The 15,886-nt window shown below is 43.5% G+C and overlaps 1 protein-coding gene across 12 annotated transcripts in view; it reads right to left on the bottom strand.

The window, feature by feature from the left end:
* Window positions 1-15,615, bottom strand: part of mbnl2 (muscleblind-like splicing regulator 2) — a 57,296-nt gene extending 41,681 nt beyond the window's left edge. For 4 of the 12 annotated variants that reach the window (XM_048235087.1, XM_048235081.1, XM_048235089.1 and 1 more), the window contains exons 1-2: window positions 9,980-10,154; window positions 1,118-2,206 (exon numbers count right to left, since the gene is read on the bottom strand). In XM_048235087.1, coding sequence (XP_048091044.1) covers window positions 1,118-1,291 — 174 coding nt within the window. In that variant the 5' untranslated portion in view covers window positions 1,292-2,206; window positions 9,980-10,154. Of the gene's footprint in view, window positions 1-1,117; window positions 2,207-9,527; window positions 9,670-9,979; window positions 10,156-10,333; window positions 10,357-15,380 lie in introns of those variants that run through there. The other 8 variants (XM_048235092.1, XM_048235090.1, XM_048235093.1 and 5 more) reach the window with 6 other exon arrangements.
* Between the last annotated feature and the right edge of the window lie 271 nt (window positions 15,616-15,886).

The following is a 15,886-nucleotide window of genomic DNA, read 5'->3' as shown; positions in this document are numbered from 1 at the left end:
AGAATTGCCAAAGACGACTTGGACCCAATTCAAAACACATACATTTCCAAACCTAGTTCAAACGGGAAAGCCACATTTAGGCTGTTGCTATATAACGGCAAGCATTCTAAACGTGTGGCATTCATAGACAGCACATTATAAACAACTCTCAGCCATCATCAGGAGAAATTAGGCCTATCATATTCAAACAAATTATCTTGGCCTAATTGAATTAGCATCCATTACATACAGGCTCTCGTTACTGTTGTTGCTCTGAGGAGCTTAAAGGGCCTGACATTTATGCACGCTTGTTCCAGGAATAGCAGCATTCGTGACGTCTCTGGTTAACTCACCAGATGTTGGTGACCACCAGTATAAGTGATGGACGTGGCATGGTAACCTAAGAGAGAAAACATATAAACCTGCCAGCGCAGAGTGGCAGCAGGGGTAGAAGGTGGGGGGAGGGGTGGTAGATGGGCGGGGGAGAGTGAATGTGGGAGTAGGCTCTGAGCTTTGAGGCGACAGGTCAACTCCGTTTGACAACTCTCTGCAGCTCTGAGGCACAGGGCCACGGAGCTGACACACACACTCTAATTTGAGGGCACTCCACTGACACAAAACCTCCACGTCTAACATCTCCAAAACAAAATGGATCCTTGAGATGTTTACATGGGAATGCCAGACTCACTCCTCTAAGGCACCAAATATAGCCATAGCCCACGTGGTATACAGAACTGCGTGCCACAAAGAGTTGACAGAAAATTACTGCACGCTGTTTGGTCCCGCTGCACTGCAAACAAAAGCACTCATTTCACTTGCATTAGCAAATGTGTCTTTTGCAACTGATCTTTGCCTTTTGATTGATTGAAACACTAATGTCTTCGACTGTGCAATGTGTGACAGTTCTTAATTAAAAACTAACCAGAGGGAGAGAACCTAATACTTTTACAGTGACAGAGACCCTGCATTACCCAAACATATCAAATAGCACATCAAAGGGACATGCATGCTGCTCCCTGCACAGCTAGGGTCAAGAAACAAGCATGAGAAGCACACGCAAGAGCAAGTACCATGGACCAGCTCTGAACCTGGCCAGTGCCTCCAACCCCTGCCCTGCGCTGGGCTCCGTGGCTCTTACCTTTAGCGAGTCGAAGCAGGCGATCACCCTCCCGTTCTCCACCTGGCAGCTCTTGGGCGGGTGGGCGAATTTGCATTCCTCGTCACTGCGCGAGCAGGTCCCCCTTTGAAACTGACGGCACACTTCCAGGGTCAGCCATTTTGTGTCTCGTATCGAGGCGATGTTCAAAGCCATAGCAAATAGCTGGAGTGTGGCAAAGGCTAGCAGTCACTTTTAAGACAAGGTGCCAAGAGGACAGAGGTGGGGGATTTTGTGTGTGGGTGTGTGTATGTGTGTATGGGGGAGGGTTAAACAAAAATAGACAATCTAAAAAAGCACGTCACATAGAGTTTGTCCAAACACGTTGCTGATGCCAAAATACGTCTGCTGTTTTGTCTGTGTTTGTTTGTCTGAGTTTTCGAGCAAAGCTGCGCCTCCGGAGAGAGAAAGGGAGTGAAGGTGGTGTCACGGCTTACGAGCCTCCGTGGCAGCACGCACGACAGCCGCTTGGAGCAGAGCTGTCAATCACAGCGACGACACTCATCCGTCACTCGGTCCCAGGTGCAGGCCGCTAGCAGGACAGAGGGGACATGCTCACGGCGTGGACTGAGAGAGACCGTCCTTCCACCCGTCGCCCGAGCCTTCCTGAAATGTTCCTTTTCTGTGAGGGGGGAGGAGGAGGAGGAGGAGGAGGAGGAATGGAGGTGGGGTTGTGGGAGGGGTGGACACGGGGGAGTTGACTCACGCTATTTTCAGGCAATCGTTCTCCTTCAAGGGAGTAATAAGTATTCTGTGCGTGGGGAGAGAAGGGGGGTGGAACTGTGGCGGCGCTGATGACCGGGCTGCTCTCCTCGCTCACTGTGCTTTGGCAAGGCAGCCGGATTCTCTGGCAGGGCTGTCGAGATGTTTTCCACCCTGGTTTTGTCTCATGCGTAGAGTCGCTTGGTGGGGTGACTTGGTGGTGTGCAAACACACACACACACAAACACACGGAGAGAGGACAGGAGGTCTGGAGGGTGAGCTAGTCTCTGTTGAAAAAAGCACGGCGGATAAACAGCGAGCAAGCTTCAAGTAGGGACGTCATCAGACAAGGCACTTTCTGTCAAGGATCTGTGAAGGACAGAGAAGAAAAAATAACATGGTTGGTTTTAGCTGAATGATAAATCATTGTCAATAAAAACATTACGGTATCCATCTGAGAAACTCGAGCACATAATCACACTTACATCACTCTCACAGACTGATCCTACTTGATGACTAACTATTCAGTTGGAAATAGAGCCTCAAACTACAATTTTACCATACCGTCTCCTTTTATGGCTCTAGGTGGTATGTATATATAGTGTAAACATATATTTACACACACACACACACACACACACACACACACACACACACACACACTCTCTATAGTGTAGCCTACTGTCTATCTGCATCTTATAGCTGCCCTATGTCTGACTTACTGTATATTCTACAGTATACATAGCTAATTATAACCGTAGCTTAAATGTCCTAACCCCTGTCAAGTCAAACATGGGTGATGGGAAATCATAAATTCTGCTGGACAGGAAATGGAGAGAGGTCCCAACGGGTTCCCAGTGGACAGTTAAAGCACAGTGTGTGGGAGGCACAGCATGCCCCCTCCACCCGTCTCTGCCCTTTCTAAACCCTGTGCCCATCTCCCCCAGCACCCCCCCCTTCCCAACCCCATCGACTAATGCATAATGGGACGGGGTGGACCAATGGAAATCACGCAGCGCAGCAACATTCCGGGCAGTCGTCCAACAGCCAGAGAAGGGCCGAGACAGATGCGTGTGCCAAACACAATTACACCGTCCAGCCCGATCTGACGCGACGCAACCAGCTCCAGCGATACGCTCCGCCACAGACTGCCTAAGGACGGCATTAAATTCACGGGGAGAATTTGTGTCAACTTCTATAGCCCCCTTCACACGTCAGAGGGACGGAGAGAGGGAGTGAGAGAAAGAGAGAGAGAGAGAGAGAGAGAAAGCGAGAGAGGTAGACAGTAAGGGAAGGGGGGGTTATAACTACTGTTGCTAGCCCTGGAACAAGCTAGTGCCAATCCTTGGCATGCCTTTAAAAACGTCTCTCGAGCCACGGCTGCCGAACAGGAAGCATTTTCCAGGGGCAACATCTGGAAATATTTTCTTGCGCAAACTGAGGGCGAGGGAGAGACAGTGAGAGCAAAAGCAGAAGAGAGAGGGAAAGAGAGAGAGAGGGAGGGAAAGAGAGAGAGGGAGATAGATAAAGAGGTGGGGGTTGGGCGGTCAGACGGGGAAGGCAGGGTTGTAAAAAAAACTGCAGCTGTTGTTTAAGATTCTCTTTGCTGTTTAATGATGGATACATGCCCCCCTCCACCACACACCACTAACCTACACTACTCCATACGCACACACATGGAAAACAACGTCGGGTAAGGACAACAACTACTGTTTGCCCTGAAACGACGCAGTCTGTTTCACAGATAGCATCCAGAGACAGGCAAATGAGTTGCAAATGTTGCACAAATTTTATGGGGTGCCCTCGACTTCTCATCTGTCTCTGTTACTGCTGATGCTGCAAGAGGACAGGTCAAGTCTCACATCTCAAGTCATAAGACTTCATGGCTTTTGACCTCTGATGTCCCTGATCATTAGACTTCATTATGAAAATGCAGGGTTGGACTTGGAAGTTTTTTAATTGCCACTTTGGTTTTCAACTCTTATTGCTAAGGGTCTCTTTTTCACTATGTGGCGCACAGCTTACGAATGTGTTCATAAGAACACAAATCCATCACATATATTGTCAGAGAACGTTCTAACAAGCTGATTTCTAACAATTAACATTCCAACTTAATCACATTATGAGATAAATTATGACATGAATTAAATATAAACTCTTCAAAACATTCTGCAGCAAACATAATAATTACACAGTGTTTCCCACAGAATTGAATTCCATTTGTGGTGGTTGGTTTGCAGAATTAACTTGAATACAACAGTTTTTAACAATTAGCACAGTGTGGTTATGATGCTAACCAGATTTAAGCACAATTTAGTACCAACCTGGAAAATCATTGTGTGGTGGTCAATGTTGATATTGTGGTGGGCCGCCACAAATAAGTCAATGTATGGGAAACACTGTTACATACCTGTAGGAATATCTTATTTAGAACTGACTGATCAGATTTAACATGAATGTCAGAGTTTTTATTAGAAATACTAGCCTGTGTTATATTATGAACTCATCAATGCTTCTACAAGGCTGCAGCTTCATTTATTAATACTCCTCCAACATTGCATTGCATCCATTTATCCCAAGGACTTAGGGTTCACATGACAACAGTTTCTAATGTTTAATTTGGCAACAGACAGGCAACAGGCAAACATCTAGACCGTGGAAAATGCTGAGCATCAGACTACTCTGAAATGCAAATACGAATGAATATGACTGTGACTTCAAATAGGCTAGATGGAGAGAGGCGATGAACGAGAAGAAACACACACACAAGAGGCATAATTTAAACCAGTCTCCTGATATGACTGTTTTGTTCTAAATATAGGCTAGACCTACCCAGCATTTAGGCTAAGTCTCAGAGCTGATTCACAAGAGAGGAACAGAGACAAAATGTCTGTCTTGGGTGTTATGACTACAGCCTACACATACATGGTATTTACTTAAGCAAGAGTTTCAAAGGAAACGTATACCCCAAGTCTGCCTCGCAACCTCCTTCACAATATCAGAGGCCAAAGGAAGACCTTGAACATCTTGTACACCAGAACATGAGACAGAATATTCTGCTGCTACTTGTGCATAATGCAGCACATACTGTAGCAAATTAAGACAATCTCAGTGGCTTGCTGTCATTTTCTAAATCACACAGAGCGAGAGAAGTTTTCAATATCCCCCTGCTTTGCACTTTTGACTGCGCAAGATTTAGATCTCCGCTTCGACGAGAGGTCAATCGTAAGGTTTAGGGAGTCCGCGGGGAACTGCGAAGGGCCTCCCTCCAACGTGCTGAGTCATCATGTAGATGAGGCATGCCAGCTATCCCACGCAGCAAGTGTTTAGCCCCTCCAGGGATTGCACGGCTACAGCCACCGGGCTTAAAGAAAAGCCAGCTGGACTGAGATTCCTCTCGAGAAAGCCCCCAACTAGACAACTCAACCAAGTAGCCAATGTCTATATCAAATGAATTACAAATGCTAGCATGATAGGGGTGAGGTCATTCTTTTTTGCGGATTTGTGGGTGCTCAAGTGTGCTGACGCGTTGCCTCAAAGTTCTGAGATATCAAAGCAGGGATATGGCAATCTCTAACTGGGCAGACTGGGTTGAGAGTCTTCATGGGCTCCACCCAAATGATTCACAGTAATGGTCAACTGGGATGACTTCATGCTGGCACATGACTGTGAGTAGCCCTCTCTCAGTAGAGAGAACTCAGGGTAGGTAGTGGTCTGGAAAATAAATGACTGCTATTGCTTTAGAAATGTAACTACAACATGATGGATGTTCGAAACACTGAACTATGACTACGCTCTCAAACTACTCTGTGTTTGCTTTCAAAAGACATATCACTCTTTATCTCGGCCGTAAAAAAGACCATCCGTTAACTCAGTACATATCAGGCTGTCGCAGCTGACAGACGTCAAGACTCATGATACTGACCTGGATACTTAACCTGATAAGAAAACCATTTAGAGTACCAGTACTGCTGCACAAATACATACAAATACAAATATTCTAAATCCCAACACAAACCTCGGAATGCTCGTCTATATTATGAAATCAAATTCAACCGATGTCTCACCATCACAGAGCGTAAAGTCTCAACGGTGGGACTTTAATTTCAGAGTCTTCCCTTTGGGAGTGTCAACTGCTCGGAAGGAAATCAGGTAAGAATCGTGTCAGACGTGACCTTTTACAATTAGTCCCCTTTTATTTTTAGAGCATGGAAGAAAAATGAGACTGATGGTCTACTTTTCGAAGTGAGTGACAGTGTGGGGGTATTTCAAAGACCACGCTTGATTCATCAAACACAAGAAAATGTAGATTCAGAACTAACGCGATTTAGATTTAACTAATTCAGATTTAGAACTAATGCAATAATTGTATATATGTGCTGAGTCCAATAAAGACACCACACTTCCAAATAAAACCAAACATTAAACCAAGATAATGTTAAATAAAACAATCTCTACTACAGAGATATTTCTTTTATTAAAACAAAAACCTTCACCAAACTGTTGGCATGTCCAACAATTCAAATAAGCACAGACTTCCTGTAGGAACACCCACTGATGGAGGTAGGAGTCCAAACCAAAAGTAGTCATTTCTAGGTGGAAGAATGATAATATCAGATGCAATGCCTGCATGCATACAGCACAATTACTACTCCTAACCTTCTATTAGACCTCTCCTGCAAATGTCAAGGACATCGGGTTAGACCTTGGGTCACTGGTGGTGGTGCTGCTGGAAGCAAACCAACAGGCAACCACCCAAGCATGCTCCCTCCCTCACTCCCATCCAAAAACACAAAGCATGAGGATCACACCTCCAAGACAGAGGCTGGTGCGAGAGGACAGATGGTGTGCAGGTAGGAAGGTGGCTCCGGCACCCTTGCGGTGACCTGAGGAGATTAGTTAGCGACAACAGAGCACCCCTTTGCTTCGCCCCTCCCACAGATGAAGCTATGGTTTCTGGAGGGGAGAGAGAGCCAAATGGTCATCACATTACAATCAGTCCCGCTCACTCTTGCTCGGGAGGTAGAGGTAGAGAGGGAGAGAGAGAGAAAAAGAGAGAGGGAGAGAGAGAGAGAGAGAGAGAGGAATCACATCATAAGGGATAAATACATGTAGGCAGAGACACTATGCATGATTAATCAGGGTGACATATTTGACTGATTATGGCTGGGAAGCCTCAGCCTCAGGGATTATGAAATTTTAATTCCAAGCCATTTATAAACACACTTGTTTTTTCTGCCCTCACGAAGGGGTCTGTGAAATAAAGGATCAGAAACTCTGAACCCGCCACTGATTCTCAAGAGCACCAAAAGAGCCCACTTCTAAAAGACTGCCTTCCTCAAAGGGACAGGTTCAGTCCAATGCCACGACAGTGAACCCCAATGGCCAATGGCTTTGGCCCCTCTAGGATTAGGGTAACCCTGATCACTGAGCACAGTCCAACTCATTGGGGCACCACGTCTTCCTTGTTTTTCATGGTTCTTCCGTCAAAAACAGTTCAGAGGGTAGACAACTCCACTTCTCTTCTGATAGGAATTCAAACAGGGAAGTGGAGAAGTTTATCCAATTATCTAGGCATCTCGAAACCCCAAGTGGGACACAAGACTTCCAGAATACCAAGCTGGGGTGAAAGCAGGATGCAAAACGGGATGGAAGGCTTGATAAAAGCAGCATATTAAGTCAGTGGCCATCCAGCCATGCCACTCCACTAAACACACACACACACACACACACACATACACACTGCATGAGCAACAGGAAAGAAAGAGAGCCATGTTTCCGTTGGAGAAAAAGAGGGGGAGCTAACTTTACAAATGAGTATTTCCAAACTCTGAATAGATGGAAATTTCTGGAATTAGACTACAGGCCTACAGGTGTTTTTCCCTTCTCTCCAGGCTGCTTGAAAGGGAACACATTTCATTACCCTGCTAATAGCTGGTAGTGAGAAACTGTACACTCGTTAAAATAATTGGATGATATAATAAATAACTGTGAGGCAATTAAGCATGCTTTCAACGCCATGGAGGATCCCATACAATCAACGATTCAGGCTACTTTTAATGAAACACAAGAAAATCTCAGAGATACAAAGCAGACAAACTATTTGAGTTAACCAAAATGAATAAATGCGTTCTATCCAAATGGTCGTGAGAAACGTACAGCTCCAAAACTTCCCTGGGAGTCTGTAAACTCACTGAAGGGGTTAGCAAATATGAAGTTCATCTCATTCACTATGTCCACACATTTATTATCACAGAAGGTGACGAGTGACATGCTAAGTGAAGAGGGCTAGTGGAATAAGCCAGGCTATTGCCCAGGCAAGTCCTCATTTTACAGAGTCAGCAAAAGGTTAGGTTATAATAGCCTTACTGTCAGACTGAAACTCGGTGACCCAAGCTATTATCTTCAGACCACTAAGTCTGCATTTCTCCATCAGATCATCCAGCCTGTTTATTTATAGCTGGATGGACATTTAGTAATGCCTAGTTAGCCGCTGTAGTCCTGTGTATTCTGAGACTCATGTATAGCCTATAATGAAACATGTACCATAGCATGGTATATCTATCGGCTGACAGACTGAGATGTTAATAAGTCGCCGTGGTCAGAAAAGGTTGCATTCATTCAACTCCATTTCCAGCAAAAAGCTCTTACAACCAGCTTGGGCAGGACACATTTTTAAAACAGTTGATAATCAGGCTACATGCTGAGATCCAAAACTGTAGGCTGTTTCTTTTGTAAAACGACCCGTTAAAGGCTGGCATGAACACCCCGTGCTGAGGTGGAAACACTGCACACAAACGTCTGTCGTGATCCAAACCTTTAGAGTATCCAGGGCTAATGACTTTTAAGTCTTTATTGCGCTTCACAATCGATTATGCGCTTGTTCACACACCTTCACTAATAAAGAGTATTTGGTTTCTTGCTATGCTTTTTCCCCAAGCTTTGTTTCTCTCAAAGAGGTAGGAAGGGCAGTGTCAGCTTTTCATAACAAAGGATGAAAATAAAAAAATATTTTAAAATGATATATATGTATATCTTTTTAAAAAATTCTCCTCATTTTTGGTAACTGTTTGACAAAGGCCTGGCCCATTTCCTGCGATTGCCATAGGGGCTGCACAGGTCTACGCATCCGGTGCTTTCAAGGGCTACTAGCACTGATGCTTTCGGAGAGAGGCAGTGGTCAGGGCTTCCACTTCAGAGGGATTATACAAGATATGTTACTCATTAAGACTGCATGAAGCACTTGCTAATTACAGAGCAGGGGACTTATTCACATCAGAGCTCTAATCGCCCTCAAAGCTTTCAAAACTAGGGCAAAATAAAACTGTTCAATATTCCCTATGAGTCGCAATCTATCAAACCAATTGTAACTGAAACAATTTGTCCGCGAATTAGGTGAAAGTCCGGTCTGACAGTCACACCCTTGTCAAGTGATCCACTTTCACATACAAATGAAAATAAAACAAAGAAAAAGGCCCACATGCTATTTATTTCACACAGAAAGTGTAAGACCATTCCCTGTTCTACAACTAACTCTCATATCTCAGGAAATAAGTGAGCACAGCTCAACTGAAATCCAACTGACAGGAAACTTAACATCTATTTTCTTCTATGAACAGAGCAGCTGACAGAGCAGCAGACAAATCTATAAGAGGCGCTGAACAGACAGGAGAGGAGAGAAGGCACTTACTGCTGTACTGCTGCAGTTTCCCACCACCAGAACAGTCTCGAGTTTTACAGTGCCGGCAAGAGCTGACCTCACTCTGTTCTATTCTCTCGCTCTCTCTCTCTCTCTCTCTCTGTTTTTCTCTCTCGTCCTCTCCTTTCCTCCCACTTCCTCCCAGCACCCACACCAAGCTCCACCACCACACCCCAGATGGTATGCACCATACTGCAGCACAATTCCCTATTTTTTTTCCCTTTTCAAGAGAACTGAAGAATGGAAAAAAACGAATCGGAGAATCTATCCTCCTCCCACCTCAATGTGGTGTTCCGCACTGCCTCTCCGTCTCTCTCTCTCTCACACACATATACACACACGCGCGCGCAGACACACACACTCTGTCTCTCCTCTCTCTCTCTCTCTCTCTCTCTCTTCCCCCCTCTGTTTTCTTTTCCTGCCCCTTTCCCTTCAAGAGGCACCTGGTGTGGCGATCGGACTCCTCCCGTCTCAGCTAGCGACTGCGTGAGCTGTTGTCATTCCCCCCGTGGAGTCGAGTGCCGGAGGCCCATGCCTAGGATTTTCTCTCGCAGCAGCAACAGCGCAGGAAACACGAGTGGCCGATCTGCTGCTCAACTCTCGGGCTCAAACATTTCCAGCCAGGCCCTCTCCCTCCCACCGGCCCCCTCCCCTCCGCACCCCCTCTGCTACGACCAACCCCTTCCTGCCCACCCACCTCCAGCTAAGTCCCTCCCCTGTGGTCTAGCCAATAGCAATGCAGATTGCCTCTCTGTGGTTTTACTGTTAGGTGCAGAGTTGCAGACAAGCAGACTGACCTTACAGATTGTGATGACAACCCTGCCTTTACTTCACTGATCTTGAAGGTATTTCCCCATGCTCCTCTCAGCAGCATTGGCTTTATTTACTTTTCCTCAACTATTCAGGAAGGTTCGAACTAGAAAATGTAGGAGGAAAAAGTGAAAAATAAATCTCTAAACCGGGAACATTACAAAAAGTTTAATCAAATGTTTTAAGAATATATCGGAACATTATCAGAATTTTGAGCAAAAAGTTAAAGCCAGTTTTAGAAGATATTAGAATCTAATCAATTGCCCTCTGTTCTTTTCAGCCCTCTGGACTCTTTACATATACCGGTAGTCGTAACCATGAAAATGGGGAGACAGCAGCAAGGAGACGGCTTCCTCCCTACCTTACTGCCGGTAAACCCTCTCCAGCATCACGTGAGGTGGGAGGTGGGGGTGGCTGGGGAGGGGGTTTGGGATGGGGATGCAGCAGTGATGCAGAAGTGATGAGTCAGAGCCCTGTTCACGATGCTTCCACTGGAATCAATAGAACAGCTGTTGTCTCTGGCGCTTCGGGCCCTCGTTCCCGTGAGTGGACAGCAATTATGTGACAGCGCCGAGAGCTTTTACAAAGGCGACGGCGGCCGAACATTAAAACGACACACACTGGTCAAACATCAATGGGGCAAGACGTGCTCTGACCAGGCAGCTGCTGAACTAACCCTAATAACCCCTCAGGCCAGCTTCAGAGCTTAAAGCCTTTCACTGGGTGAACGGACCATTTGGGTTTTTTTTTCCCACCTACCTCTGTCAAAAAAGATCAGCTCGTCATCATACAAGGTGGGCACTCACCAGACAATTCAACAGTACGGACATATCAATATTTTATTAGCGAAAGTTTTTCTTGCTCAAAACTGTACGACAAAGTGTGGTCACATCACATCACTCAAAAGGTCATTTAACATCACTGCAGTACGACTGCTATTCAATGAATAACCTTAACAAGCAAACGTCAAATGTTGGATTGATTTCTACAGTATGTGCCCATATCACTCCACAACAATGCAGTCATCTAGTCCATATGCCTGTGAGATCATGTTCTCAATGTGGCACAAAGCAAAAGAAGTCTCCAACAGGAAGAAAACAGTGTTGCCTCCAGAACAAAACATCTAGGCGTTACTTCCTTCCTTCAAGCTATCCACACCCAAACTCACGTCCTGGCTGACCCTTCACCAAATGAGGGCCCAGCAAAGGATTACTTTGGCTACATTTCTCATCTCCAAATTAGACATCCATTAGTCACTTATCTGACGAGAAACATGATGATGTGTGGGTGAATTCTGCCATAATGGTGTTCACAACTAGCCAAGGTGAACCCAGACGAACCTGTTATCTCAATCTGAATTTGCTCTGTCGTTCTGTCTGGAGACCTTCCCATTGAATCTGATTTTTAAAATCACCAAAAACCAAGGAACCAATTATAAGCGCTTATCCAGCATGGTTTGCATTTATATGATGACAGACAAAGGAGTGCAGTTAGCAGTGCGGTTGTATTTTATATGAAATTGAGTTAACAACTGCATTTAAAACCTTCATTCACAAGAAAGATATGTTTGTTATTCTTCCGAAAAACTTTGGTAAGAGTTCAATGTACCAATTTCATTTCACTGCTGGTTATGCCCCTTTGAATCAGAAGTGGATGAACGGTCCTCAGATCCAATCTCAATCTCCGTTGAGAAGCAGTCTGGTGTTAGCCAGGCTATGGCTAATAAAGAACTAAGCAGGATCAGGTCTCCCAATAACATTGTCTCAACGCATTACGATGACATTACGAGTATACCTTACTAAAGTTGTTTACTTTTCTCAAAGGCGTGTAATTTACTGTTATTCAAAATATCAACAAGAAATATGCAAATCAAAATTGAATATGTTACCAAGTATAACGCAGGCAACATGTTACCCACAGATTCCCGTTTTAAAGGGATTCAAATGTTTAGGCCTAGGCCTAAATAAAGCACAAAATGTAATGCCGTATACGGTCTTCCTTGGCAGTAAGTGCATGTGTATTGCGACTAACATGACATTTTGAGTCCAGATAAATCTTACGGACATATAGCTTCCAGAAATGATAAGAATGTTTCAGGAAACATGTCAAAACATTAAGGTAGAGCTTAAGGTATACTGTAACTTGCGAATGACAAAATGTTAAGAAGTTTTGAGAAATTAGGCCCTGGTCTTCATTTCAATCCTTGTGAAACTGTGGTCTGGCAGTATTTACATCACTACATACCATCAATCCACACACCTATAATGTATGCAAAGCAAATGCTGTAGAAGGAGAGAAATTTTTACATCTTCAGCACAAGGGAAAAAAACAGCATTGACAGCATTGTAATAGCAATGGCCACATGTTAAAGAAAAAGGCTAAATAAGTTCTGCAGCCCATAAGGTTCTGCAGAAGCATTAAAAAAATAAATGTCAACCTTGACATGGACATAGCCAGGTGCTCTGGCTTCATCCCAAGAAAACACGATGCAGTAGATTAACTATAGAGTTCGAGCGGTGATCTTACACTTTTAGGATGAGCATAATTTATAGCAGTGGGCCGATTTCAAACGTAAGCATACCATAGAAGGCAATGCAGCTCACCTAGAGGAAGTTTATGTTATCCAGTGTATAATTACAGCAGCATGTCATTTCAACTGAAAGACTAGCTATGTTATCATAACATAGACATACCCAATAACAACATAATAATCTAACTATTACAACGTGTTATGGCCCCAATTACTGTGAACATTCAGTCTATCATTGCCACTGACATCAGACTGCTACAGTGTTCTGCAACCGGGCAAGGGGCCCAATAAAAGGAGAGAAGAAGAGGGAAAATATAGCCAAACAACATAGCAGTTCCCCTGAGGTCTGAGAGACAGAGCTCTACCACAGGGATATAAATAAATAAATAAATAAATAAATAAATAAATAAAAATCCCACTGCCTGAGAGCCGGTATGACATCCTTTGTCTGTTTGATGATCTGCTGTCTAACAACACAATCAGAACCATCAAATACAAATGTACACAAATCCTTGTTTTTACCATAGGCTATTTGTGTATTTTAAAATGCACCTTTAAACATGGCTGTCCACAAAATGATTCTACAATCGTTTTGATTCTACAATGATCTAGCATTAAAAGAAACCGCCATCTTAGAAGATGTTGCAATGTTTTTAAAGAATATCTATACCTTGTTAATTCTGTAGTAATGCAATCATTTACACATTTGTTCAATTTAAAAGATTGACAGAAAGATGCTGTGAAACAGCAGCATCACAAAATCGACCATGAGGTTCTGCCTACTCAGCGCTAGCTGTAGACTAATTAAATATCAAGTTGCAGTGTTCAGTTTCTTCAAAGAAGCCCTGCCAGTAACCATTACGCTCTGGTTTGGTCAACATGTTAATCAAACCAGAACAAAACACTTTCTTTGTTTCTCACAAAAACAAAAACACAAACAAGAGTTATTCAGTGAAATAAAGAATGAGAAAGATGAGCCAACCAAAAGGTATAGTTTCATTGTTCCATTATACAATGTGTCAAGTCCGTAATTTCCAAGGATACTGCTGAGGACAACACACCAGAGGATGTCTCTGAATCTAATCTCAATTAAGTTCAGATGCAAATCAGATTCAAGAGATCTCTTTGTGTAGAATATGACCCCTGAACACGTAGAACCCACCCCCCATCCATTAAACTCATTTTGCTCTGTAATGGGGAGAGAGATATTGTGCAAGAACATTTAATATATGTATGCATTATAATAATATGCATGGCCCACTCTCTGTAAACAACTAGGAGTGTCTGGATATCAGATAGGCCTAAAGGAATTAAACTTCTATTTGGGTCATCCATGCATTAAGATTTATTAAGACTTACCAAAGCATCTTAACATACATCCTATTTCATAATTTCTTCTCAGCAATTCCATAATAAGCCTACTCGTTCGCTTATTAATGTCTGAATATTACTGCCACATTGTTATGCAATACTTCTACCTGGTTACATTTTGTTGTTACAGTCACCAGTATTGTTTGGCTTGTTATAGCATTTTTTAGTTAGATGTCTTGATACCTCTGACAGTACTATGTTGCTAAGTGATCTGAAGGACGTGCATCGTAATACTGTAAGTTAGATGCCTCCATGGACATCTCTCTTCCCCAGTCTGCTTGTACGGAGCGGTGGTACGGACACTTGGGGATGACAGCAAATGATGCAACAAATGTCTAATAAGTGGTTGCAAAGCTAGTTGGATATTTCTTAAAGCTTATGCATGATCTCACAAACTGACATGCCCACATGGACATCTTCTAACTAATGCATCAAATATGCTAAACATATATGTGATCGAATTTAATCATAAAGTGACTGTTTAAGTGTAAGTGATTGTTTAAAGTGAATAGTTCTCTTTTTAGGCTACAGATGTCACAGTAATGTTAGATGAACGCTTTCACTAACTTGCGGAACAACCGCATAGCTATGTTAACGTTAACGTACAATAAAAAGGTAACATTGCCAGGGATACACCGTTCTAGCCCGTGAAGTCCACAGTCTGCCAGCGTGATTTTCAAGCAATGACGACATACTAATACGACACCAAGGAGCACGTTTTTGTCCCCATCATGTATACTGAGAACTTGCCGTTATGGCATAGCTGATAAAATGTCATCATAACGAAGTTAAGGGCAAGGCGAAAATGTAATTCATTGCTTACATTAGCCTGCACGGAGAATGAATTTCACGCATGCATCTGATCCATAGATACCTAGCTAGCTAGGAGGATACCTTCTACGTAATTTATGTGTCAGCATAACTTAGCTGCTAAATGTATGAGCTATCTAACTGCTAACAGTAGCGAAGTCTGGCATCTTTACTCCAAGTTCATTACCTGGTCACGCGAGTGCTTACGCATGTGAATAAGCTCGCTATTCTAGTTAATTTCCCCACAAAGGCAGGCTATAATTAATGAAGAGCCATCATAAAATATGATAAAGGTAGCTAACAGTTAGCTGACTTAACGTTACCTGCTTACCTGACCACCATGACCTGCGCTTCTGGTTTGTATCACCAACAGACAGTAGCTAGCTCGCTACCTTGGAGTGAGTTTGGTCGACGGTCTCGTTTAACAAGTCCTCAAGTGACGAGCAAAGTGGGATGAATTAAGGCTGTAGTGACTTGAACCCCAAAATGCATGTGGAGTTAAGGAAACTATTTTTCCAGAGAGGTGCAAAGATTTACCTCCAGCTACTGTTACTTTGCTGTAAGGCGGCTCGAGCAACAAGCTCTCTGACAGCTGGGAGGAGAAATGTAGTTAAGGGGTATGTATTTTGTAAATGAATAATTACCGATGTAATAATAGTGATATATGAATAATCTATGTGGTATAAACAATTAATATAGTAGTTATACAAAAGAATGCCAATATTTGCTGTGCACAGAAGAAATTTGTAGTTTAAAGAAAAATATCAAAAGACAGTACCACCCTATTACAGTCCAACTTGGAATGCTCCTAATGAATGTCAGTATCCCG

Source organism: Alosa alosa, chromosome 23 (genome assembly GCF_017589495.1).
Source record: "Alosa alosa isolate M-15738 ecotype Scorff River chromosome 23, AALO_Geno_1.1, whole genome shotgun sequence".
NCBI lineage: Eukaryota > Metazoa > Chordata > Actinopteri > Clupeiformes > Clupeidae > Alosa > Alosa alosa.
Note: the sequence above shows the minus strand (reverse complement) of the source record. Positions and strands in the feature narration are given on the sequence as shown.